The sequence below is a fragment of the Liolophura sinensis genome, chromosome 12 (genome assembly GCF_032854445.1).
Source record: "Liolophura sinensis isolate JHLJ2023 chromosome 12, CUHK_Ljap_v2, whole genome shotgun sequence".
In the NCBI taxonomy this organism is placed as follows: domain Eukaryota; kingdom Metazoa; phylum Mollusca; class Polyplacophora; order Chitonida; family Chitonidae; genus Liolophura; species Liolophura sinensis.
The window spans coordinates 38,709-66,639 of NC_088306.1; the positions used below are offsets into that span (position 1 = coordinate 38,709).

The 27,931-nt window shown below is 42.7% G+C and overlaps 1 protein-coding gene across 1 annotated transcript; it reads left to right on the forward strand.

Annotated features, from left to right (window-relative positions):
• Window positions 1-216: 216 nt before the first annotated feature.
• On the forward strand, window positions 217-27,849 carry LOC135479293 (neutral cholesterol ester hydrolase 1-like). The gene is given in 10 exon segments (XM_064759114.1): window positions 217-230; window positions 2,349-2,513; window positions 4,239-4,340; window positions 5,242-5,362; window positions 10,629-10,692; window positions 14,424-14,545; window positions 16,407-16,492; window positions 20,900-21,515; window positions 26,485-26,582; window positions 26,584-27,849. Coding segments are annotated over 9 exon segments (1,929 nt in total). The 5' UTR covers window positions 217-230; window positions 2,349-2,366; the 3' UTR covers window positions 27,157-27,849.
• The last annotated feature ends 82 nt before the right edge of the window (window positions 27,850-27,931 follow it).

Consider the following 27,931-nt stretch of genomic DNA (forward strand, 5'->3'; position numbering starts at 1 on the left):
ATAAAGCAAAAAAAAAAAGCAGGCTAATGGGATGAAGTATGGCCATGTATAGCCTGTTTAGTAGCCTACATATGTACATATCTGCCACACGGACAAGCGAGCTTTCATCGTGTTGTGTTTGAGGAGAGGCAGGATGACGGGGAGCGGGGTGTCAAATTTTGTAGCAGGCAACGTCATCACTTTATGTGCACAAGCTATGGTTGTGATGCAGGATCGCCATCGTGGTACGTGTAAGTTGAAGTCTTTATCGACGTGCAGGTTTTGCAAAGTCCCAGTCTAAATCTAGGCGACTGTCGTGGCGCAGCGTCTTTATTCACTATCATTTGAACGTTTGACGGTACTTTTCATTTGGTTTTCGTCGTAGGTATGCAGAATTGGTGTCTAAGCGGTCAGATAACCACGGTGATGGGCTTACTCTGATATTTAGTCACTGTGAGGCTCTAGAGGAGGGGCTGCGGTGTACGGGTAACCCTATGCAGATCTATTACCTGTAGTAAAAATAGGTCGCTAACTACATGTAGGCCTATATGTCGATCAGCTGTGAATATAAGCTGAAAGTTTTTCTTATGTTTTGTAGTGGCTTACAAACAGATGTAACATTGATATTGATCAATATAAAATTTATATCCACAATGGCTGGGTATATGGCCACCCAGTAACATATCACACGTGCTCTAATTCAAGTTAAGACAGCGACGGTGCCCCTACTCCGAACCAAACCAACAATTTTATGGAACGAGAAGTTTTTCGAAATGAAAACTTCAGACAGTTGATGAAACAATTAAGGTAAGGTAAATAAGCCTGTGTCGGACTTGACTTTTATTACCGATAGTCAAATTAGAGTTTCATGGTAGCAGTGTCTCTGGCTATTCCATCAGGGACATTCCTAGCAGCACAGCATGGGGCAGTTAGCGAGGTAGAGAAAAGGAAAGAAATATCTCATTCCGTGACTTTACACGTGAGTTTTTCTGGATGACAGCAGTATCAATCAACTGAGCAAACACAAATAAGCCGACTTGTATGAGATGAAGAAGTCAGGATTGTACAAGTACAAGTATAAGTTTGTGCTTTAATTTGTGTTTTATTTTCTGTTAATTGTGTCTTATTTTGTGGGCTTTTCTGAGCCTCAAAATGAACACGGTCTGAGACGATTGGATTTTGGCTGAGACACTAAGGTTAACCTTGTACTGATCACACTGGCTTGTGCCTTATGTGGTTATTCAGTTACCCCACACTGTCCCGGGCCCTAATATAGAGCCAGACCAATACATCTCAACAGCCAGTGGTCCTTTGCACTGGACTTCATGTTCTGCAGGAGGAGGGCAGGGGTGGGGGTTGTGGGAGAATGGTTGATGGCTGCTGAGCCAGGTCCATTGATCACATCATGTGTTTTATAAACAGCTATGACGGCCTCTGGTTTACTTTTCCATGTGTTTGTCCATTGATCACATCATGTGTTTTGTAAACAGCTATGGTGGCCTCTGGTTTACTTTTCCTTGTGTTTTTCCATTGATCACATCATGTGTTTTGTAAACAGCTATGACGGCCTCTGCTTTACTTTTCCTGGTATTTTTCCATTGATCACATCATGTGTTTTGTAAACAGCTATGATGGCCTCTGGTTTACTTTTCCTTGTGTTTGTCCATTGATCACATCATGTGTTTTGTAAACAGCTATGATGGCCTCTGGTTTACTTTTCCTTGTATTTTTCCATTGATCACATCATGTGTTTTGTAAACAGCTATGATGGCCTCTGGTTTACTTTTCCTTGTATTTTTCCATTGATCACATCATGTGTTTTGTAAACAGCTATGACAGCATCTGGTTTACTTTTCCTTGTGTTTTTCCATTGATCAGATCATGTGTTTTGTAAACAGCTATGACGGCCTCTGGTTTACTTTTCCTTGTGTTTTTCCATTGATCACATCATGTGTTTTGTAAACAGCTGTGATGGCCTCTGGTTTACTTTTCCTTGTGTTTTTCCATTGATCACATCATGTGTTTTGTAAACAGCTATGACAGCCTCTGGTTTACTTTTCCTTGTGTTTTTCCATTGATCACATCATGTGTTTTGTAAACACCTATGACAGCCTCTGGTTTACTTTTCCTTGTGTTTTTCCATTGATCAGATCTTGTGTTTTGGTCTCCCCCTGGGCTCTGCCTGGTTTCCACCCACTATAATGCGCGCCGCCGTCGTACAAGTGAAATTCTCTTGAGTACGGCGTAATACACCAATCAAATAAATGAATAAATAAATTGATCACATCATGTGTTTTATAAACACCTATGACAGCCTCTTGTCTACTTTTCCTTATGTTTGTCTAATAATGTTGTCTGTCTGTTCATAGATAATCTGATCTGAGGAGATGACCATGGCAAGTCGCGGCTTTCTTATTGCGTCCATTTTGGTGGTTGTCCTTGGTTACACCCTGTACACACCCCTACCTGAGGGCATCGCTGAACCATGGAAGTTGCGCATTATCCTTGCTAATTTAAAGATACTACATGCTTTTGTAAGTTCATTTATATGTGCATGTATGTTTCCTACCTAACCCTTTGTAGTAAGACCCGCCCAGATAGCACAGTTGGTAGAGCGTCCGCTTCGGGAGCGGTAGATCCAGGATCAATCCTGGGTTGAGTCACACCTAAGACTTTAAAAGAGAAAGTTGTAACTTCCTTGCTTGGTGATCAGCATGAAGGGGATAGTGCAACGACTGATTGACCCGTATCTGTGTAATGGCTTGGGTGGGGTGGCTTACTTGCCCTCAGTAAATCATCTCAGTGAAGCAGCACTAGATAAGAGCAGTGGAAATCCGTCCAGCAACAAGGAGGTACATTACATACATCCTAAGGATTCCTTCATCGTCAAATGACTGAAGAATATTTGGGCAAGACATTAAACCCCAAACACTCACTCACTCACTTGTAGCAAGTATTGTTAGCTCCCAGGTCGTCATTAATATATGTACATCTGTCCTTTGTAGTAAGTATTCTGGGCTCCCAGGTCGTCATTAATATATGTACATCTGTCCTTTGTAGTAAGTATTCTGGGCTCCCAGGTCGTCATTAATATATGTACATCTGTCCTTTGTAGTAAGTATTGTGGGCTCCCAGGTCGTCATTAATACATGTACATGTGTCCTTTGTAGTAAGTATTGTGGGCTCCCAGGTCGTCATTAAGATATGTACATCTGTCCTTTGTAGTAAGTATTGTGGGCTCCCAGGTCGTCATTAATATATGTACATCTGTCCTTTGTAGTAAGTATTGTGGGCTCCCAGGTCGTCATTAAGATATGTACATGTATCCTTTGTAGTAAGTACATGTATAGTGGGCTTACAGGCCCTCATTAAAATATGTACATTAGGGTAACCAATGTTAACCGGTATAGTATGTGAGGTAGGATGTGAATCAATAGATCCCTGTCTCACTGAGCCAGACTTACATGTATAGTATTTGAGGTAGGATGTGAATCAATAGATCCCTGTCTCACTGAGCCAGACTTACATGTATAGTATTTGAGGTAGGGTGTGAACCAATAGATCCCTGTCTCACTGAGCCAGACTTACATGTATAGTATGTGAGGTAGGATGTGAATCAACAGATCCCTGTCTCACTGAGCCAGACTTACATGTATAGTATTTGAGGTAGGATATGAACCAATAGATCCCTGTCTCACTGAGCCAGACTTACATGTATAGTATTTGAGGTAGGATGTGAATCAATAGATCCCTGTCTCACTGAGCCAGACTTACATGTATAGTATGTGAGGTAGGATGTGAATCAATAGATCCCTGTCTCACTGAGCCAGCCTTACATGTATAGTATTTGAGGTAGGATATGAACCAATAGATCCCTGTCTCACTGAGCCAGACTTACATGTATAGTATTTGAGGTAGGATGTGAATCAATAGATCCCTGTCTCACTGAGCCAGACTTACATGTACCTAGGCTGAGGTAGCATTATCAGATTCTGATCTTTTGTCAGCTACTTGGAGAAGGCTAATGGTTTTAATGTCAGTGAATTTCCCCAGGCAAAAAACGCTGAATTTTTTACAGATGTATAGGTGAAATGTATTTGAGCACAATGAGAGACATCCATTGGTTATGTAGATAAATTTAGTTTACCACTGGATTGTTTTTTTCATCCTTCACAAGGTATGGTATAGAGATAGAATGTACAGTAGGTATAAATAAATTAAATAAAATAGAAATTTAAATATTAATTTTTTCATTGCAGACATATTTTGGTGAAAAAATTGGACTGGATTCCAGGTTGAATTTGACAAGAAAAGCTTTGCACACGATGTTATCATTTGGTTCTCTAGATAGCAGAGTGCAGGTAGGTGTATCTAACGTCAGCATTCTTGTGCCTCGTTATAAATGATGAAAAATCATTCACCTGTTGTGCTGAATTTGCTGATAAGGAATGTTTTAGGTTATTATTGGTGCTTAATTTTTCTTCGTATTTGCTCAATGTTAAATGACATGCAGACCACAGGGAATGTACTGATGTAACTATAGTACACATGTATTTTAATGCTATTGCTCTGCACGGTTTCCTCCTACCATAATGCTGGCCGCCATCGTATAAGGCAAATATTCTTGAACATGGCGTAGACCAAACAGACCAAACAAATAAATAAATAAATGAATGAATATAATATGACAGGATGTTTCAGACCTTCCTTCTCCAGGACAAACCTGGTGACTTAATAAAAGCTTCATGTAGATTCATACTACTTTTGTTGATAAGGCTAATTATTGAAACATGTCTTACAGAAAAAATTGTTCATATACACGATTTATTGATACATGTGTAACAGAGAAAATTGGTTATATGCGCGATTTATTGATACATGTGAAACAGAAAAAATTGGTTATATGCACGATTTATTGTTACATGTCTTACAGAAAAAATTGTTCGTATGCATGATTTATTGATACATGTGTAACAGAAAAAATTGGTCATATGCATGATTTATTGATACATGTGAAACAAAAAAAATTGGTTATATGCACGATTTATTGATACATGTGTAACAGAAAAAAATGTTCATATGTACGATTTATTGATACATGTGTAACAGAAAAAGTTGTTCTTATGTACGATTTATTGATACATGTGTAACAGAAAAAATTGGTTATATGCACAATTTATTGGTACATGTAACAATATTTCCAGATAAAATGGTGTTTTTTATTTAATAAAAAGTGTTGTCTTCTTTTGAACTGGTTCCCAGGCTGAGGACTACAGTTTTGATGGGGTCAAAGTGAGAATATATCGTCCAAAAGCAGAAGAAAACACAGTATTACCAGGACTTGTGTATTACCACGGCGGGGGCTGGGTCTACCTTAATGTGGGTGAGTTGATACAAGCTTAAGCAGTAGAAGGATAGGAAGTGACAAGCTCACTACCGGCTTACATATACATATACACACACACACCACATGCTCACTACAGCCTGACTACAGGCTTACATGTAGCACAGACTCACCACATGCTCACTACAGCCTGACTACAGGCTTACATGCAGCACAGACTCACCACACGCTCACTACAGGTTGACTCCTGGTTTACATGTAGCACAGACTCACCACATGCTCACTACAGCCTGACCACAGGCTTATATATAGCACACTCACCACATGCTCACTACAGCCTGACCACAGGTTTACATGTAGCACAGACTCACCACATGCTCACTACAGCCTGACCACAGGCTTACATGTAGCACAGACTCACCACATGCTCACAACAGGGTGACCACAGCCTTACCTGTAGCACAGGCTCACCACATGCTCACTACATGCTCACCACAGGCTTACATGTAGCACAGACTGATCACATGCTCACTACAGCCTGACCACAGGCTTACATATAGCACAGACTCACCACATGCTCACTACATCCTGATCACAGGCTTATATATAGCACAGACTCACCACATGCTCACTACAGTCTGACTACAGGCTTACATGTAGCACAGACTCACCACATGCTAACTACAGCCTGACCACAGGCTTATATATAGCACAGACTCACCACATGCTCACAACAGGGTGACCACAGGCTTACATGTAGCTTAAGCTCACCACATGCTCACTACATGCTCACCACAGGCTTACATGTAGCACAGACTCATCACATGCTCATTACAGCCTGACCACAGGCTTACATTTAGCACAGACTCACCACAGGCTCACCACAGGCTTACCACAGGCTTACATGTAGCACAGACTCACCACATGCTCACTACAAGCTCACCACAGGCTTACATATAGCACAAGCTCACCACATGTTCACTACAGGCTCACCACAGGCTTACGTATAGCACAGGTTCACTACTGGCTCACCACAGGCTTACATATAGCACAGACTCACCACATGCTCACTACAGCCTGACCACAGGCGTACATGTAGCACAGACTGATCACATGCTCACTACAGCCTGACCACAGGCTTACATGTAGCACAGACTGATCACATGCTCACTACAGGCTCACCACAGGCTTACATGTAGCACAGACTCACCACATGCTCACAACAGGCTCACCACAGGCTTACATGCAGCACAGACTCACCACATGCTCACAACAGCTTGACCACAGGCTTACATGCAGCACAGACTGATCACATGCTCACTACAAGCTCACCACAGGCTTACATATAGCACAAGCTCGCCACATGTTCACTACAGGCTCACCACAGGCTTACATAGAGCACAGACTCACCACATGCTCACTACAGCCTGACCACAGGATTACATGTAGCACAGACTGATCACATGCTCACTACAGCCTGACCACAGGCTTACATGTAGCACAGACTCACCACATGCTCACAACAGGCTCACCACAGGCTTACATGCAGCACAGACTCACCACATGCTCAATACAGCCTGATCACAGGCTTACATGTAGCACAGGCTCACCACAGGCTCACCAAAGGCTGACTTGCAGCACAGACTCACCACATGCTTACTACATGTTCGCCATTAGCTGGCTTGTAATCTGACCACAGGCCCAAGTTTACATGTAGCATACTTATCACATGATCACTACGCGTTGACCACAGGCTTACATCTAGCACAGACTCACCATATGCTCACTACAGGTTGACCCTTACCTTACATCTAGCACTGACTCACCACATGCTCACTACAGGCTCACCACAGGCTTATATATAGCACAGACTCCCCACAGGCTCACTACAGGCTCACCACAGGTTTACATGTAGCACAGACTGATCACATGCTCACTACAAGCTCACCCCAGGCTTACATATAGCACAGACTCACCACATGTTCACTACAGGCTCACCACAGGCTTACGTATAGCACAGGCTCACTACTGGCTCACCACAGGCTTACATATAGCACAGACTCACCACATGCTCACTACAGCCTGACCACAGGATTACATGTAGCACAGACTGATCACATGCTCACTACAGCCTGACCACAGGCTTACATGTAGCACAGACTGATCACATGCTCACTACAGGCTCACCACAGGCTTACATGTAGCACAGTTTCACCACATGCTCACAACAGGCTCACCACAGGCTTACATGCAGCACAAACTCACCACATGCTCACTACAGCCTGACCACAGGCTTACATGTAGCACAGACTGATCACATGCTCACTACAAGCTCACCACAGGCTTACATGTAGCACAGACTCACCACATGCTCACAACAGGCTCACCACAGGCTTACATGCAGCACAAACTCACCACATGCTCACTACAGCCTGACCACAGGCTTACATGTAGCACAGACTGATCACATGCTCACTACAAGCTCACCCCAGGCTTACATATAGCACAAGCTCACCACATGTTCACTACAGGCTCACCACAGGCTTACGTATAGCACAGGCTCACTACTGGCTCACCACAGGCTTACATATAGCACAGACTCACCACATGCTCACTACAGCCTGACCACAGGCTTACATGTAGCACAGACTGATCACATGCTCACTACAGCCTGACCACAGGCTTACATGTAGCACAGACTGATCACATGCTCACTACAGGCTCACCACAGGCTTACATGTAGCACAGACTCACCACATGCTCACAACAGGCTCACCACAGGCTTACATGCAGCACAAACTCACCACATGCTCACTACAGCCTGACCACAGGCTTACATGTAGCACAGACTGATCACATGCTCACTACAAGCTCACCACAGGGTTACATATAGCACAAGCTCACCACATGTTCACTACAGGCTCACCACAGGCTGACATAGAGCACAGACTCACCACATGCTCACCACTGGCTTACATGTAGCACAGTTTGACCACTTGCTTACTACTGCCTGACCCATGGCTTACATGTAGCACAGACTCGACACATGCTCACTACAGGTTGACTCTTGGCTTACATGTAGCACAGACTCACCACATGCTCACTACAGCCTGACCACAGGCTTACATGTAGCACAGTTTCACCACATGCTCACTACAGCCTGACCACAGGCTTACATCTAGCACAGACTGACCCCATGCTCACTACAGCCTGACCACAGGCTTACATGTAGCACAGACTGATCACATGCTCACTACAGGCTCACCACAGGCTTACATGTAGCACAGACTCACCACATGCTCACAACAGACTCACCACAGGCTTACATGCAGCACAGACTCACCACATGCTCTTAACAGCCTGACCACAGGCTTACAAGTAGCACAGACTGATCACTTGCTCACTACAAGCTCACCACAGGCTTACATATAGCACAAGCTCACCACATGTTCACTACAGGCTCACCACAGGCTTACAAAGAGCACAGACTCACCACATGCTCACCACTGGCTTACATGTAGCACAAGCATGTAAGCCTGACCACAGGCTTACATGTAGCACAGATTGATCACATGCTCACTACAGCCTGACCACAGGCTTACATGTAGCACAGACTGATCACATGCTCACTACAGCCTGACCACAGGCTTACATGTAGCACAGACTCACCACATGCTCACAACAGGCTCACCACAGACTTACATGCAGCACAGACTCACCACATTCTCACAACAGCCTGACCACAGGCTTACATGTAGCACAGACTGATCACATGCTCACTACAAGCTCACCACAGGCTTACATATAGCACAAGCTCACCACATGTTCACTACAGGCTCACCAAAGGCTGACTTGCAGCACAGACTCACCACATGCTCACTACATGCTCGCCATTAGCTGGCTTGTAATCTGACCACAGGCCCAAGATTACATGTAGCATACTTATCACATGTTCACTACGCGTTGACCACAGGCTTACATCTAGCACAGACTCACCATATGCTCACTACAGGTTGACCCTTACCTTGCATCTAGCACTGACTCACCACATGCTCACTACAGGCTCACCACAGGCTTGTATATAGCACAGACTCACCACAGGCTTACTACAGGCTCACCACAGGCTCACCACAGGTTTACATGTAGCACAGAATCATCACATGCTCACCACTGGCGTATATGTAGCACAGTTTGACCACATGCTCACTACTGCCTGACCCATGGCTTACATGTAGCACAGATTCGACACATGCTCACTATGGCCTGACCACAGGCTTACATGTAGCACAGACTCACCACATGCTCACATGTAGCACAGTTTCACCACATGCTCACTACAGCCTGACCACAGGCTTACATCTAGCACAGACTTACCACATGCTCACTACAGCCTGACCACAGGCTTACATGTAGCACAGACTGATTACATGCTCACTACAGCCTGACCACAGGCTTACATGTAGCACAGACTGATCACATGCTCACTACAAGCTCACCACAGGCTTACATATAGCACAAACTCACATATAGCACAGACTCACCACATGTTCACTACAGGCTCACCACAGGCTTACGTATAGCACAGGCTCACTACTGGCTCACCAGTGTCTAACATCTAACACGGACTCACCACATGCTCACTACAGGTTGACCCCTAGCTTACATGTAGCACAGACTCACCACATGCTCACCACTAGCTCACCACTGTCTTACATCTAACACAGACTCACCACATGCTCACTACAGCCTGACTACAGGTTTACATGTAGCACAGGCTCACCACAGGCTTACATGTAGCACAGTTTCACCACATGCTCACTACAGGCTCACCAGTGTCTAACATCTAACACAAACTCACCACATGCTCACTACAGGTTGACCCCTAGCTTACATCTAGCACAGACTCACCACATGCTCACCACTGTCTTACATCTAACACAGACTCACCACAGGGTCACTACAGCCAGACCACAGGCTTACATATCGCGCAGCAGTGGTCTGATGCTTGGAACACATAGACTCAAAGGCCTCTCACCAATGCGGTCGCTGTGAGTTCAAGTCCAACTCATGCTGGTTTCCTCACTGGTTGTACTGAAGATTGAGTGCCAGTGGTCATGGTTTTTTCCTAGGCTCTGTGCTGTTTCCTCCTGTCATAATGCTGGCTGGAGGGAGTACGGAATAAAACACCAAAGAAATAGATAGAAAAGGATGGTGTGCATTTCTGGTTGGAAAAACTTTTCCGCTTGCAAGTGACAGAAATGATGATTGCCTATATTACAAAGTAACTTCGTGTTTATTGTTTCAGATTGCTACGACAGTCTGACTAGTTACATAGCGGCTGAAGCTAACATAGCGGTTGTCTCTGTGGAGTAAGTAAATATAAGGTTGATCACTGACAACAGTTTGTTGTTCACAATTACATAGTGGCTGAAGCTAACACAGCAATTGTCTCTGTGGAGTAAGTAAATATAAGGTTGATCACTGACAACAGTTTGTTGTTCACAATTACATAGTGGCTGAAGCTAACATGGAAGTTGTCTCTGTGGAGTAAGTAAATATAAGGTTGATCACTGACAACAGTTTGTTGTTCACAATTACATAGTGGCTGAAGCTAACATGGCGGTTGTCTCTGTGAAGTAAGTAAATATAAGGTTGATAACTGACAACAGTTTGTTGTTCACAATTACATAGTGGCTGAAGCTAACACAGCAATTGTCTCTGTGGAGTAAGTAAATATAAGGTTGATCACTGACAACAGTTTGTTGTTCACAATTACATAGTGGCTGAAGCTAACATGGAAGTTGTCTCTGTGGAGTAAGTAAATATAAGGTTGATCACTGACAACAGTTTGTTGTTCACAATTACATAGTGGCTGAAGCTAACATGGCGGTTGTCTCTGTGAAGTAAGTAAATATAAGGTTGATCACTGACAACAGTTTGTTGTTCACAATTACATAGTGGCTGAAGCTAACATGGCAGTTGTCTCTGTGAAGTAAGTAAATATAAGGTTGATCACTGACAACAGTTTGTTGTTCACAATTACATAGTGGCTGAAGCTAACACAGCAATTGTCTCTGTGGAGTAAGTAAATATAAGGTTGATCACTGACAACAGTTTGTTGTTCACAATTACATAGTGGCTGAAGCTGACACAGCAATTGTCTCTGTTGAGTAAGTACATGTAAGGTTGATCACTGAAAACAGTTTGTTGTTCACAATTACATAGTGGCTGAAGCTAACATGGCGGTTGTCTCTGTGGAGTAAGTAAATATAAGGTTGATCACTGACAACAGTTTGTTGTTCACAATTACATAGTGGCTGAAACTAACATAGCAATTGTCTCTGTGGAGTAAGTAAATATAAGGTTGATCACTGACAACAGTTTGTTGTTCACAATTACATAGTGGCTGATCGTCGTCATGTGACTGAAAAATTGTTGAGTACGACGTTAAACCCCAAGCATGCATGCATGCACATAGTGGCTGAAGCTGACACAGCAATTGTCTCTGTGGAGTAAGTACATGTAAGGTTGATCACTGACAACAGTTTGTTGTTTACAATTACATAGTGGCTGAAGCTGACACAGCAGTTGTCTCTGTGGAGTAAGTAAATATAAGGTTGATCACTGACAACAGTTTGTTGTTCACAATTACATAGTGGCTGAAGCTGACACAGCAGTTGTCTCTGTGGAGTAAGTACATGTAAGGTTGATCACTGACAACAGTTTGTTGTTCACAATTACATAGTGGCTTAAGCTGACACAGCAATTGTCTCTGTGGAGTAAGTACATGTAAGGTTGATCACTGACAACAGTTTGTTGTTCACAATTACATAGTGGCTGAAGCTGACACAGCAATTGTCTCTGTGGAGTAAGTAAATATAAGGTTGATCACTGACAACAGTTTGTTGTTCACAATTACATAGTGGCTGAAGAAAACACAGCAATTGTCTCTGTGGAGTAAGTACATGTAAGGTTGATCACTGACAACAGTTTGTTGTTCACAATTACATAGTGGCTGAAGCTAACACAGCAGTTGTCTCTGTGGAGTAAGTAAATATAAGGTTGATCACTGACAACAGTGTGTTGTTCACAATTACATAGCGGCTGAAGCTAACATAACAATTGTCTCTGTGGAGTAAGTACATGTAAGGTTGATCACTGACAACAGTTTGTTGTTCACAATTACATAGTGGCTGAAGCTGACACAGCAGTTGTCTCTGTGGAGTAAGTAAATATAAGGTTGATCACTGACAACAGTGTGTTGTTCATAATTACATAGCGGCTGAAGCTAACATAGCAATTTTCTCTGTGGAGTAAGTACATGTAAGGTTGATCACTGACAACAGTTTGTTGTTCACAATTACATAGTGGCTGAAGCTGACACAGCAGTTGTCTCTGTGGAGTAAGTAAATATAAGGTTGATCACTGACAACAGTGTGTTGTTCACAATTACATAGCGGCTGAAGCTAACATAGCAATTGTCTCTGTGGAGTAAGTACATGTAAGGTTGATCACTGACAACAGTTTGTTGTTCACAATTACATAGTGGCTGAAGCTGACACAGCAATTGTCTCTGTGGAGTAAGTACATGTAGGGTTGATCACTGACAACAGTTTGTTGTTCATAATTACATAGTGGCTGAAGCTAACACAGCAATTGTCTCTGTGGAGTAAGTACATGTAAGGTTGATCACTGAAAACAGTTTGTTGTTCACAATTACATAGTGGCTGAAACTAACATAGCAATTGTCTCTGTGGACTAAGTACATGTAAGGTTGATCACTGACAAGAGTTTGTTGTTCACAATTACATAGTGGGTGAAGCTAACACAGCAATTGTCTCTGTGGAGTAAGTAAATATAAGGTTGATCACTGACAACAGTTTGTTGTTCACAATTACATAGTGGCTGAAGCTGACACAGCAATTGTCTCTGTGGAGTAAGTAAATATAAGGTTGATCACTGACAACAGTTTGTTGTTCACAATTACATAGTGGCTGAAGCTAACACAGCAATTGTCTCTGTGGAGTAAGTACATGTAAGGTTGATCACTGACAACAGTTTGTTGTTCACAATTACATAGTGGGTGAAGCTAACACAGCAATTGTCTCTGTGGAGTAAGTACATGTAAGGTTGATCACTGACAACAGTTTGTTGTTCACAATTACATACCGGCTGAAGCTAACATAGCGGTTGTCTCTGTGAAGTAAGTAAATATAAGGTTGATCACTGACAACAGTTTGTTGTTCACAATTACATAGTGGCTGAAACTAACATAGCAATTGTCTCTGTGGAGTAAGTACGTGTAAGGTTGATCACTGACAACAGTGTGTTGTTCACAATTACATAGTGGCTGAAGCTAACACAGCAGTTGTCTCTGTGGAGTAAGTACATGTAAGGTTGATCACTGACAACAGTTTGTTGTTCACAGTTCCATAGTGGCTGAAGCAAACATAGATTTGTCATCATATGGTAGGTGGAAATACTCATCAGAATGCTCCATGGTGTGTCAGCAGTTGGGAGTTGGTGTGTTACCGGCCCCAAAAGCACAATTGGAAGAGCGTCCACTTCGGATGCGGCAGATCCAGGTCAATCTTGGGTCGAGTCACACCTAAGACCTTAAAAGAGGAAGCTGTAACTTCCTCGCTTGGTATTCAGCATGAAGGGGATAGTGCAGCGACTGGTTGTATGGCTCAGGTGGGGCGGCTTACTTGCCTTCGATAAGGCTCAGTGAAGCAGCACTAAATAAAGAGGGGTGATGATCCATCCTGCAATAAGGAGGCACATTACAAGCACTCTAACGATTCCTTCATCGTCATATGAGTGAAAAATTGTTAAGTATGATGTTAAACCCCAAGCACGCACTCACTCGCGCACTCAGTGGTATGTCACCAGTTGGGAATTAGTGGAAATGCACAGCAGAATGCTCCATGGTTTGTCACCAGTTGTGGGTCTGTGGAAATTCACTTTAGAATTCTCCTTGGTTTGCCATCAGTTGGAAATGAACTTTCCAATGCTGTGATTTGAATAGAATTGCTGTACCCTCTGACTCTGAGCTTACATTTTATTAGACAGTTTCGTTAATGACGGCTTAATGTTTCAGCTACAGACTGGCACCAGAACACCCTTTCCCAATTCCCTTTGACGATTGTGTGACGGCCACAGTACATCTGCTTAGGAATGCAAAGAATTATAAAATTGACTCCCGTCGTATTGGTATAGCAGGTGAGTAACCAGTATTTATGATATATACTTTATGTATAGCAGCATGTGAATGAAACCTTTACAAATTGAATGATTGGACATGTACATGTGTAATGAGGTATGCCAGATGTGCTCAGGTGAAGAATGGCATTACTGGTCTACTTATATTTAATTTACTAACCCATTATTAGCATCTTGTGTTATAAAAAATTGTATGGTTAATATACCTAGTTAGTTTCTAACATCATTAACTTTTAATCGCTTTGTGTCTTTAGTTAACATGAACTTAAAGCAACCAATAGATAGATTATGATCAGTCAATTCACTTTGAGCAAGAATTCGTATTTCCCTGTGTGGACTATCATTCTTTCATGCCGTTGCATTGATGTTTTGTGGGCAACTGTTAATGTGAGTTGTTAAAGAACAGTGGTCGTTTCTGCTTGGATGTGATTTGCCATTGTGTCCGAAAAGGGTTTTATCATGGCAAGTAGGAGTACAGACCCAAAGCTCTTGTTTTATTCTAGAACGTTTTACGCTGCAGTTTTGTGGACAGTCATAAATTATTAGTATTTAGGTCACAGGTCACCAATTTCCCCACAGCTGTAATGCGTCAAGTGTAACAGGTCACCAATTTCCCCACAGCTGTAATGCGTCACGTGTAACAGGTCACCAATTTCCCCAACAGCTGTAATGCGTCACGTGTAACAGGTCACCAATTTCCCCACCGCTGTAATGCGTCAAGTGTAACAGGTCACCAATTTCCCCACAGCTGTAATGCGTCACGTGTAACAGGTCACCAATTTCCCCACAGCTGTAATGCGTCTCGTGTAACAGGTCACGAATTTCCCCACAGCTGTAATGCGTCATGTGTAACAGGTCACGAATTTCCCCAACAGCTGTAATGCGTCACGTGTAACAGGTCACGAATTTCCCCAACAGCTGTAATGCGTCACGTGTAACAGGTCACGAATTTCCCCACAGCTGTAAATGCACCACGTGCAACAGGTCACTAATTTCCTCACAGCTGTAAATGCATCACGTGCAACAGGTCACTTTCCTATGGCAGAGATGTCAGATGCCGCCAGTAGTAGTCGACCAGCATGTGCATATATGCGTATCCGATCAGACACCGTCAGATGTTCACTGTCGTAAGGTTTTCTCAAACCTTCAGCTTTGTCGCGGTGGTCACAGGTGTTCAGAATCGCAAGCCGACCTATGGTTGACTTTTATTCATAGCAAGTTTTCCCTTAGATCCTGCGTTTGGATAGCTACTTGCCCTACATACCTATATTTGTAATATGGCGTTGTAGCCTTCGTGAACGACTGGAATTAACTTAACAATGTTACTTGAAGCTATATTATTACGCCTTATCCCTTCTTCGATTACAGCTGGGATTTTTTCTAAATTGATTGGTAGATTTTGATTCTTACAAGTTACGCTTTGAATCTCTCAAACATGCTTATTGAGGGTTCTTTATGTGGATTGTAAGAGTCAAAGAGTTTGGTGTATTTGGGGCCAGTTTGATTGTAGTGTCTTGAATCGCCATGGAAATAAATAATCACTAAATCTATAATACACGAAGATGGACTCCCTGTGACATGCCTTTTATTTTTCACGTTGCTAGGATACACCGCTGGTGGCAGTCTGGCCGCTGCTGTAGCACATTGGCTGAAGTTGAATAGAAATTTTCCTCCAATCAAATTGCAGGCATTATTCAGTCAGGTGTTGCAGTCTTTTAACTTCCGGATTGCCTCACAACGTCGATCCTAAATCCCAGGTACCAGGACTTCTGACCAAACACGGAGCGGTGGAATACTATGTGTGGTATTACCAGCGACATGATGCATTTTTGGTGAATAGGCTAATTTTCGGAATTCTCAGAATTTTCTAAGAGATTCCACACGGGAGACTTGCCAGAGCTGTTGCGTGCTCAGCAGGGTAGCCTGGAGCAGTTTGAAGAAAACCAGGTAAACCAGACTCTTAGCGAAGGAGTTTGAAGGTTTTATGTTAAATGTTTTTGCCAATCCTTTAATGGCTGTTGATTTCAGAGGTCTTCCAACAACTTTTATTGTGGTTTCCGAGTTCGACGTATTAAGAGACGAGGCTTATTTTTACGAAACAGTTGTAAGACGTGGGAGTGGAAGTTATCCACAAGTTTTATGAAGATGTTTGTCATAAATTTATCCCGTTGACACCAGATGCGGCGACGGTAGTTACTAAAGGGGAAAAAGTGGGGTCTACACATCTGCGAGCTTTCCAAGACTTCAAAGCCATCTTGATCACAGAAGTGGTCGACAGTTTATTAGAAGGTTCTCCGACAGAACAAACCTCAGTCAGTCGACAAATGTACGCATTCGTGTAACTAATGTAAATGCAAATTAGGTAAGATTTCACTTTTTATTATATTGCCGGTCCGGATAGCACAGTTGGTAGAGTGTCCGCTTCGGGAGTGGTAGATTCAGGATCAATCCTGGGCCGAGTCAAACCTAAGACTTTAAAAGAGGAAGTTGTAACTTCCTCGCTTGGCGTTCAGCATGAAGGGGATAGTGGAACGACAGGTTGACCCGTATCAGTATAATGGCTTGGTCGGGGCGGCTTACTTGCCTTCGGTGAGTTGTCTCGGTGAAACAGCACTAGATAAAAGAGCGGTGGAAAACCGTCCTGCGACAAGGAGGGACATTACATACACCCTAAGGCTTCCATCATCGTCACATGACTGAAACATTGTTGAGTACAACGTTAAACCCCAAGCACTCACTCACTCACTCACTCACTCACATTTTATTGTCAGTGTGGTCTGTGGAGTAATGTGTTGCTTACAGGGAAAAGGATAAAAGAAATTAACTCATTTATAATTTATAAAATTAAGGAGACTGTGCCATTTACTGCTTGCATGATTTTTGTTTGGGGATGTTGTTGGATTCATGTAGGAAAATGGTCTATGGTATTTATTTTAACAAGTATGTGGTGTTTGATGAGACCCCATGGGGGTTGTGCTCATTGCTTGATAGTTCAACACAGTACGTGTACATGCCTTTACGGGACAAACTGGATAGTTCAACACAGTACGTGTGCATGCCTTTATGGGACAAACTGGATAGTTCAACACAGTACATATGCATGCCTTTACGGGACAGACTGGATAGTTCAACACAGTACATGTGCATGCCTTTACGAGACAAACTGGGTAGTTCAACACAGTACATATGCATGCCTTTACGGGACAAACTGGATAGTTCAACACAGTACATGTGCATGCCTTTACGGGACAAACTGGATAGTTCAACACAGTACATGTGCATGCCTTTACGGGACAAATTGGATAGTTCAACACAGTACCTATGCATGCCTTAATGAGACAAACTGGATAGTTCAACACAGTATATGTGCATGTCTTTACGAGACAGACTGGACAGCTCAACACAGTAGATGTGCATGCCTTTATGGGACAAACTGGATAGTTCAACACAGTACATGTACATGCCTTTACGGGACAAACTGGATAGTTCAACACAGTACATGTGCATGCCTTTACGGGACAAACTGGATAGTTCAACACAGTAGATGTGCATGTTTTTACGGGACAAACTGGATATTTCAACACAGTACATGTGCATGCTTTTACGGGACAAACTGGATAGTTCAACACAGTACATGTGCATGCCTTTACGGGACAAACTGGATAGTTCAACACAGTACATATGCATGCCTTTACGGGACAGACTGGATAGTTCAACACAGTACATGTGCATGCCTTTACGAGACAAACTGGATAGTTCAACACAGTATATATGCATGCCTTTACGGGACAAACTGGATAGTTCAACACAGTAGATGTGCATGCCTTTACGGGACAAACTGGATAGTTCAACACAGTACATGTGCATGCCTTTACGGGACAAAGTGGATAGTTCAACACAGTACATATGCATGCCTTAATGAGACAAACTGGATAGTTCAACACAGTACATGTGCATGCCTTTACGAGACAGGCTGGACAGCTCAACACAGTAGATATGCATGCCTTTATGGGACAAACTGGATAGTTCAAATAAAAAGAGGATAGTTCAACACAGTACATGCCTTTATGTGACAAACTGGATAGTTCAACACAGTACATGCCTTAATGAGACAAACTAGATAGTTCAACACAGTAGATGTGCATGCCTTTATGGGACAAACTGGATAGTTCAACACAGTACATGCCTTAATGAGACAAACTGGATAGTTCAACACAGTACATGTGCATGCCTTTACGAGACAGACTGGATAGCTTAACACAGTAGATGTGCATGCCTTTATGGGACAAACTGGATAGCTCAACACAGTACATGCCTTAATGAGACAAACTGGATAGTTCAACACAGTACATGTGCATGCCTTTACGAGACAGACTGGATAGCTCAACACAGTAGATGTGCATGCCTTTATGGGACAAACTGGATAGTTCAACACAGTAGATGTGCATGTTTTTACGAGACAAAATGGATAGTTCAACACAGTACATGTACATGCCTTTACGGGACAAACTGGATAATTCAACACAGTACATGCCTGTACGGGACAAAATGGACAGTTCAACACAGTACATGTACATGCCTTTACGGGACAAACTGGATAGTTCAACACAGTTCATGTGCATGCCTTTACGGGACAAACTGGATAGTTCAACACAGTACATGTGCATTCCTTTAAGGGAAAAAGAGGATAGTTCAACACAGTACATGCTTTTACGGGACAAACTGGATAGTTCAACACAGTACATGCCTTAATGAGACAAACTGGATAGTTCAACACAGTACATGTGCATGCCTTTACGAGACAGACTGGACAGCTCAACACAGTAGATGTGCATGCCTTTATGTGACAAACTGGATAGTTCAACACAGTACATGCCTTAATGAGACAAACTGGACAGTTCAACACAGTAGATGTGCATGTTTTTACGAGACAAAATGGATAGTTCAACACAGTACATGTACATGCCTTTACGGGACAAACTGGATAATTCAACACAGTACATGCCTGTACGGGACAAAATGGACAGTTCAACACAGTACATGTACATGCCTTTACGGGACAAACTGGATAATTCAACACAGTACATGCCTTTACGGGACAAACTGGATAGTTCAACACAGTACATGTGCATGCCTTTACGGGACAAACTGGATAATTCAACACAGTACATGCCTTTAAGAGACAAACTGGATAGTTCAACACAGTACATGTACATGCCTTTACGGGACAAACTGGATAATTCAACACAGTACATGCCTTTACGAGACAAACTGGATAGTTCAACACAGTACATGTGCATGCCTTTACGGGACAAACTGGATAGTTCAACACAGTACATGTATATGCCTTTACGGGACAAACAGCTAGAACAACGATGTATTTGTTTCGATTTGGTGAACAGATTATGCTTATATTACATGTAATGCCACTCCATACTGAACACATTGTTAGCTTATTGACTTTTCCCTGGCCAGGTAGCCTGACACCAGGTGAATACTTGGCTCTATTGCATGTAGGTAGAATGGTGCCTTGTAAACCAACCTCGCTATGTAAGATCTCACTATAGTATTAAATACATGGAAACCAAAGACAGCAAATTCTGTATGAAGCAGCTGGGATTCTACTTCATAACGAATTTCAAGGGAAAAGCAACAATATGGCAACGTTGTTGCCATCAGACAAACCACTCAACACTACATCTGAAGTACATGTAATATGTTTTTTATGTCAGGGTATGAGCAGGTATCTCAATAGCTAATTAAGCTGGATTCTTGGTATACACTTTCTGTCAACTATTATTGTGATCTGGTTAATTTTTGTAAAATTTTTTTTTTTTTTTCCTATTTTAACCGGATTTCAGACAAACAGAATTTGTTTGAGGTTTGTGTGAGCAGGGCTGGACTGTCCCAGTATTCGTGGGTGGTTTTCTCCGTGAGAGGGACGTATGTGTCTTGCAAACACACATCGCAGCCTGTGTTCTGGTGTTAAACTCTTCTTGAAGGGAATTAAGTTCACAGAGATAAAACAAAACTTCTGTAGCACTGAGCGCCAGTAACCTCACGACTCCTTACTGTCTCTAAACCACGCATGTATTCTCAGGATTGCGCGTTTTATTTGGAAATACACAAGACATAATGTAGGAGACAAGCATGTTTTCAACAGCCATATATGAATATGGCCCAAAAGCCCACCTTAGAATTCAAATATTTAGATGCAGTTAATAATGTTCAAGAAAGTTTTGTCAGCAAATGAAGTATTTCTAGATACAGTGTTCAGTGATGTTTCTGACAATGATGAATACTGTTTGTGGCGTTTCCAATAGCTTTTCTGGCTCTGGTTTCACCATTTTGTGAATACCTTGTACATGTGATCTTTGTCGTGACATCACTCAAGTGTGTTTGAATTGTTTAGGAGATGATGCGGGCGGTCAGCTGGCTGCTGCAATAGCCATTCGTCTGTCATTTGAGACTCGCCTTCCAACAATCCGCTTCCAGGCCTTGATCTACCCTCTGTCCCAGTCATTTGATTTCAGCACGCCGTCGTACATCATGTACGCTGACACGACAGTCGATTTGATTGACCGGACGGAGGCCATTCTCAGGTGGCTTTATTACTACCAGGGTCATCTGGAGGGATTAGAAGATGCCTTGAGAAATAATCATACGTCAGCTGTGCTCAAAGTTTCTGAATATTCCCAACATGTGAATCCTTCCGCACTGCCAGACGGCTACAAAACCATTGCCATCAAACGCCAGCAGTCGCCTCGGCTGGAGAACTCACCGCTGGCGCTGAAGTTTGAAGATTTCCTTTTGAATCCTTACGCCAATCCTCTCATGGCAGCTGAAATGACTCATCTGCCACCAACGTTCATACTGACGGCTGAATTTGACGTTTACAGAGATGATGGGCTGTTTTTCGCCAAACGCCTTGTGAATGCAGGCGTCAAAGTTGAACACGTTCATTACAGAGGTGAATTTCATGGTTTTGTGTCGTCCATAAATAGCCTCTTTGAGCTCACTAACGCGCAGTTGGCAGTTGCTAAGCTTGTGGTATTTATAAACAACACTGTTTAATTCAGATGCATGCATTGTTGTTTTTTTCTCCTGTGGAATGGAAAAGTGTATACACCTGAATGATAAAGTGGATACTATTTCCTGTGGTGCTAAAAGACGACTCAGTAGGGAATGTTGTAATTTTGAAACAACAAGCAGTTTTTTTTTGCCTCTTCTACCCTGTTTTTGTGACATAGAATTTGTGGTGTATAATTTCAAAGATAGGATTTGTTTTATGCCAGTTAAGACCAAGTTTATTACTTGGTTACGTTTGGCATAAGTTAGTGTACATTTCATATTCATATGTGGACATTATCATATTTAATTGTGAATATTTTTGTACATTGCGGTACTACTATTTTGCCTTAAGTAATCCATACTGTGATAAAAGTTTACACGTTACATAACATGTCTTTTTATATTTTGTGCTTAGCTAAAATTAATGCCGTAGTTTGTTAAATAGTTGTTAATTTGTTATTTTAAGATTCACTCTGGCGTCTATAACATATATTATGGTGTGATAAGGATTTCTCAAGAAAAGATGAAATATTCTTGAGTATAGTGTGAAACTCTATTAAAATAAATAAATCAAAAACTGATGCCAGAACATGTATGTTTGTGACCCAACCTTATGACCACTCTGTTTATCTACAAATCATTATCTACCAATATCATTTCACTGCCTCAAGTGGCTGGAATAGTGGGGTTTGTATTTATTTATTTGATGGGTGTTTTACGCCGTACTCAAGAGTATTTCACTTTTATGACAGGGGCCAGCATTATGGTGGGAAGAAACTGGGCAAAGCCCGGGTGAAACCCACGACCATCCACAGGTTGCTGAGAGACCTTCCTGCGTACGGCCGGAGAGGAAGCCAGCATGAGCTGGACTCACAGCGACCGCATTGGTGAGTGAGTGATTGGCGAGTCATTACACTGCCATGTCCCCCGTGGAGTTTGTAATTTGGTCGAGTAAGGTGGATTTTGTGGCATTTCACTGCCCCAAGTGGCTGGAATAGTGGGGTTTGTAAGTTGGTCGAGTAAGGTAGATTTTGTGGCATTTCACTGCCCTAAGTGGCTGGAATAGTGGGGTTTATAAGTTGGTCGAGTAAGGTAGATTTTGTGGCATTTCACTGCCCTAAGTGGCTGGAATAGTGGGGTTTGTAAATTGGTCGAGTAAGGTAGATTTTGTGGCATTTCACTGCCCCAAGTGGCTGGAATAGTGGGGTTTGTAAGTTGGTCGAGTAAGGTAGATTTTGTGGCATTTCACAGCCCCCAAGTGGCTGGAATAGTGGGGTTTATAAGTTGGTCGAGTAAGGTAGATTTTGTGGCATTTCACTGCCCTAAGTGGCTGGAATAGTGGGGTTTGTAAGTTGGTCGAGTAAGGTAGATTTTGTGGCATTTCACTGCCCTAAGTAGCTGGAATAGTGGGGTTTATAAGTTGGTCTTGTAAGGTAGATTTTGTGGCATTTCACTGCCCCAAGTGGCTGGAATAGTGGGGTTTGTAAATTGCTCGAGTAAGGTAGATTTTGTGGCATTTCACTGCCCCAAGTGGCTGGAATAGTGGGGTTTGTAAGTTGGTCGAGTAAGGTAGATTTTGTGGCATTTCACTGCCCCAAGTGGCTGGAATAGTGGGGTTTGTAAATTGCTCGAGTAAGGTTGATTTTGTGGCATTTCACTGCCCCAAGTGGCTGGAATAGTGGGGTTTGTAAGTTGGTCGAGTAAGGTAGATTTTGTGGCATTTCACTGCCCCAAGTGGCTGGAATAGTGGGGTTTGTAAGTTGGTCGAGTAAGGTAGATTTTGTGGCATTTCACTGCCCTAAGTGGCTGGAATAGTGGGGTTTATAAGTTGGTCTTGTAAGGTAGATTTTGTGGCATTTCACTGCCCCAAGTGGCTGGAATAGTGGGGTTTGTAAGTTGGTCGAGTAAGGTAGATTTTGTGGCATTTCACTGCCCTAAGTGGCTGCAATAGTGGGGTTTATAAGTTGGTCTTGTAAGGTAGATTTTGTGGCATTTCACTGCCCCAAGTGGCTGGAATAGTGGGGTTTGTAAGTTGGTCGAGTAAGGTAGATTTTGTTGCATTTCACTGCCCCAAGTGGCTGGAATAGTGGGGTTTGTAAGTTGGTCAAGTAAGGTGGATTTTGTGGCATGTCACCGCCCCAAGTGGCTGGAATAGTGGGGTTTGCAACTGGGCCTAGTAAGATCTGGTGTCAGGTTCCAATGACTTCAGCTTTACGTCAGGAGGTTTGTCAGGTTCCAGTGACTTCAGCTTTACATCAGGAGGTTTGTCAGGTTCCAGTGAGGTCAGAAGGTTTGTCAGGTACCATTGGTTTCAGCCATACATCAGGAGGTTTGTCAGATTCCAATTGTGTCAGCCTTATGCCAGGAGGTTTGTCAGGTTCCAGTGATGTCAGCTTTACGTGAGGAGGTTTGTCAGGTTCCATTGATTTCAGCCATACATCAGGAGGTTTGCCAGGTTCCATTGATTTCAGCCATACATCAGGAGGTTTGCCAGGTTCCAGTGATTTCAGCCATACATCAGGAGGTTTGTCAGATTCCAATTATGTCAGCCTTACGTCAAGAGGTTTGTCAGGTTCAAATGATGTCAGCTTTATGTCGGGAAGTTTGTCAGGTTCCAGTGATGTCAGCCTTACGTCAGGAGGGTTGTCAGGTTTGAAGGGCAGTCTAAGTGACAGTTCGTGTGTACAGCATCAGGCAGCATTCAAATAAGAAGGCCTAAATACAAATCTTGTTCGATAACCCTGAGGTATCCATGCAGAAAGAAAGGTACATCTTTACATCGCTATGTAAAGATAAATTTGTATTCTTGTATTCAGAGTAGATTTGATGCTAAATGAAGGTAGATGCATGAAAATGTGACTTTTTTAACGTTTAATGGCTGTTGAGAGATCCAAGCATGAATTTAGCATTGAGATTTCTGATATACTCTACCCATAGGCACAGTGACACACGTGTGTGATATGCCTGAAGTGTTTGCATTTTGAACACGCATGAACCCTCTCCCCAGACACGACTTTCAATCAGTGAATGACACCAGTTGTGAACCATATTTGATGCTGAGTGCGTGTTGCCATGGTCAAAGCATGCGAATTGATCTGAAGACAAGGTAAGTACTATATCCTTTAATACATGTATAGTGACACGAATCTGGATTCCTAATGTACAACAGAAGCAAGTAGATGTTTTAAGTCAATACCATACTTTTAAAACAGATTAAAAGTTTCATTCATAGTGGTTGGAAGCGCAGGAATTCCGTTTGTACACTTTAGATCTGTCTGACGTGACATGGATGTGTTCAACTGTGAAAAATTGAATACACCGGAGACATTTTCTAACTCACACGTAAGACATTTTTTTACTTATTCTTGAGGCATTTTCTGGCCAGTACGTGAGATATTTTCTCACTTACTCGTGAGGCATTTTCTGACCTATACGTGAGACATTTTCTCACTTACACGGGAGACATTTTCTCACTTACACGGGAGACATTTTCAGCCATACTTGAGACATTGTCTGACTTACAGGTGAGACATTGACTTAGACGTTATGCATTGTCTGACTTGCATGTGAGGCCTTGTCTGACTTACACGTGAGACATTTTCTGACTTACTTACACGCGAGACATTTTCTGACCTACTTGTGAGGCATTTTAAGACGCCATTATACGTGAGACATTTTTTCACTTTCACGATATTTTCTCACTACACATTTTCTCACTTCTTCGGGAGAAATTTGTGGCATACGTGAGGCATTGACTGACCTATACGTGAGACATTGGCTTACTTACACGTGAGACATTGTCTGACTTACACGTGAGACATTTTGTCTGACTTCCACGTGAGATATTGACTTCCACGTGAGACATTTCTCATTCTACTTGAGACATTTTCACACATACGCGTCATTTTCACTCTTAGGTGTCATTTTCACTCTTAGGTGTCATTTTCTCACTACACTTTTTCTTACTTACATGGGAAAAATTTTCTGGCATACGTGAGGACATTGACTTACACGTGAAACCTTGTCTGACCTACACGTGAGATATTGACTTACACATGGGGCATTTTCTGACTTACACGTGAGACATTTTCTGACTTACATGTGAGACATTGAATTACACGTGAGGCATTTTCTGATTACATGCGAGACATTGACTTGCACGTGAGGCATTTTCTGACTTACACGTGAGACATTGACTTACACGTGAAACCTGTCTGACTTACACGTGAGATATTGACTTACACATGGGGCATTTTCTGACTTAGGCGTGAGACATTGACTTACACGTGAGACATTGACTTACACCTGAGGCAATTTCTGACTTAGACGAGAAACATTTTCTCACAGTATTAACCCATGAGAAATACCTGAGCCGTTGACCAGATTGGCTCAGATGCAGCTTTTCAACCGCCTCGGTGGCCTAATGGCTACGGTGTCCGCCTCGCAGTCGGGTGACCCAGGATCAAACTCAAGACTTTGTCGTTGCTCGCCTGGCGCTTAGAACTCAACACTGGGAGGTTCGAGCAAGGACACATGACCGGATGGCCCGGTGTCGGTTTAATGTGACTAGATGGGGTGTCATGCCTGGTGTCTTCGGCATGATACTTCAGTGACGTAAGCACTTTGGCGGCATGGACTCGTCCCTGCAACAAGAAGACGCAGTACATGTATACACGCCTAATGACTTCTCGTCGTCAAATGACTGAAATCTTGTTAAGTACGACCTTAGACCCCAAGCATTCATTCATTCATTCAGTCTTGGAGCTTTTCAGGTACCTGGTAAGTGAAATATTTTTTCACTGCCAAGCACACCAATAAATTCAATAAGTAAACTTCTGATGGGCCCATTTCCTTTTCTGTTTGTCTAGGTGACGAAGCTGGTGGAAATCTGGCGGCTGCCATAGCCAATCGGTTGTCCTTCGAAATTCGGCTTCCACCAATCAAATTCCATGCCTTGCTGAATCCATGGTCCAATCCCTTTTGATTTTAAGACTCCATCGTACATGGCCAACGATATGGTGACGTCTGACATAATGACAGGAAAAATGCTGGTGACTTTGTGGTTGTATTACTATAAAGGCCGTGTGGAAAATCTGGAGGACTTCTTAACCAACAATCACACAGCCCCTCTGATGAAGATATCAGAGTACGCCCAGCATGTTAGTCACGATCTACTACCAGAGGCGTTTCAGTCAACGCCGGAAGAGATAACGGACACAGATTTTGGGAACCCGGTCTTAGCGCTGGCATACGAGGACTTTTTGTTGAACCCTTACGCCAACCCTCTGATGGCGTTAGAACTGACTGCCCTGCCCCCAGCGCTGGTTACCACGGCCGAGTTTGACCCTGCGCGCGATGATGGGTTTTTCTACTCCCTGCGTTTGGTGGACTCCAATGTGACCATTACCCATAAGCATTATGAAGCGGGATTTCATCTCTTCACACCATTTATTAATTGCCCGCTAGAATTGGACGTGTCCAAATCTGCCGCTGTGGAGTTAGTCATATACGTCAAAAGTGCCTTAAAACTTAAAAGATGAAAACGAATTGATTTGGCGAAATTTGAAAGAATAAAAGAAAACAGCTTAGTATGTATGGTCCAAGCTTTTGTACTAAACTCATCTTAAAAATCTTTTAAGGATATAACCATTGTATAGGTGTGTGATAGGCAACGATGCCGTATTGTTCACAAATAATAATAAATCTGATACGCTGCACCCAACACATATTCGTTACCGGTTGTGGGAACACCTGCTGTACAGTGCCAGGCAGGAGGATAAAGGATAGCAGCTCCAGTAGGCGGTCATGACGACAGCGTGACCCAAGTGTAGGACGACATCGTGACCCAAGGACAAGACGACATCGTGACATGTTTGGGCATGTCGCAGTTATTCCCAGTTTCTGTTTGCTTGTTTTGCTATGTATCTCACAAAGTACTGCAGTGTGATGTGAATCAGCGTAAGGGGTGGTATCTGGAAAAGAACTCCAGTAGTGAGCTGAGGCTTTGCATACATGTAGAGCACAGTTGCACGGGGAGGATGTTCCATCGTTGATGAATTGTGGGCATATTAATTAAAAAATTCACAACTTCATCACTCAAAGTATTATACTGAGCTGAAGTTTTGCGACCATGTCTCTTCCACAGGCGAGCTCTTCCGTAGCCTTTCTACCAAATATTTTTTTTTTACAAAGTATCCGTCTGTACTATGCATGTATATGTCCAACAGAAATGAAACACCTCTCAAAGTTAACTTAACATTGTTTATTCTATGTGTGCTAAACATGTTTACCCGCTTCGGGAGCGGTAGATCCAGT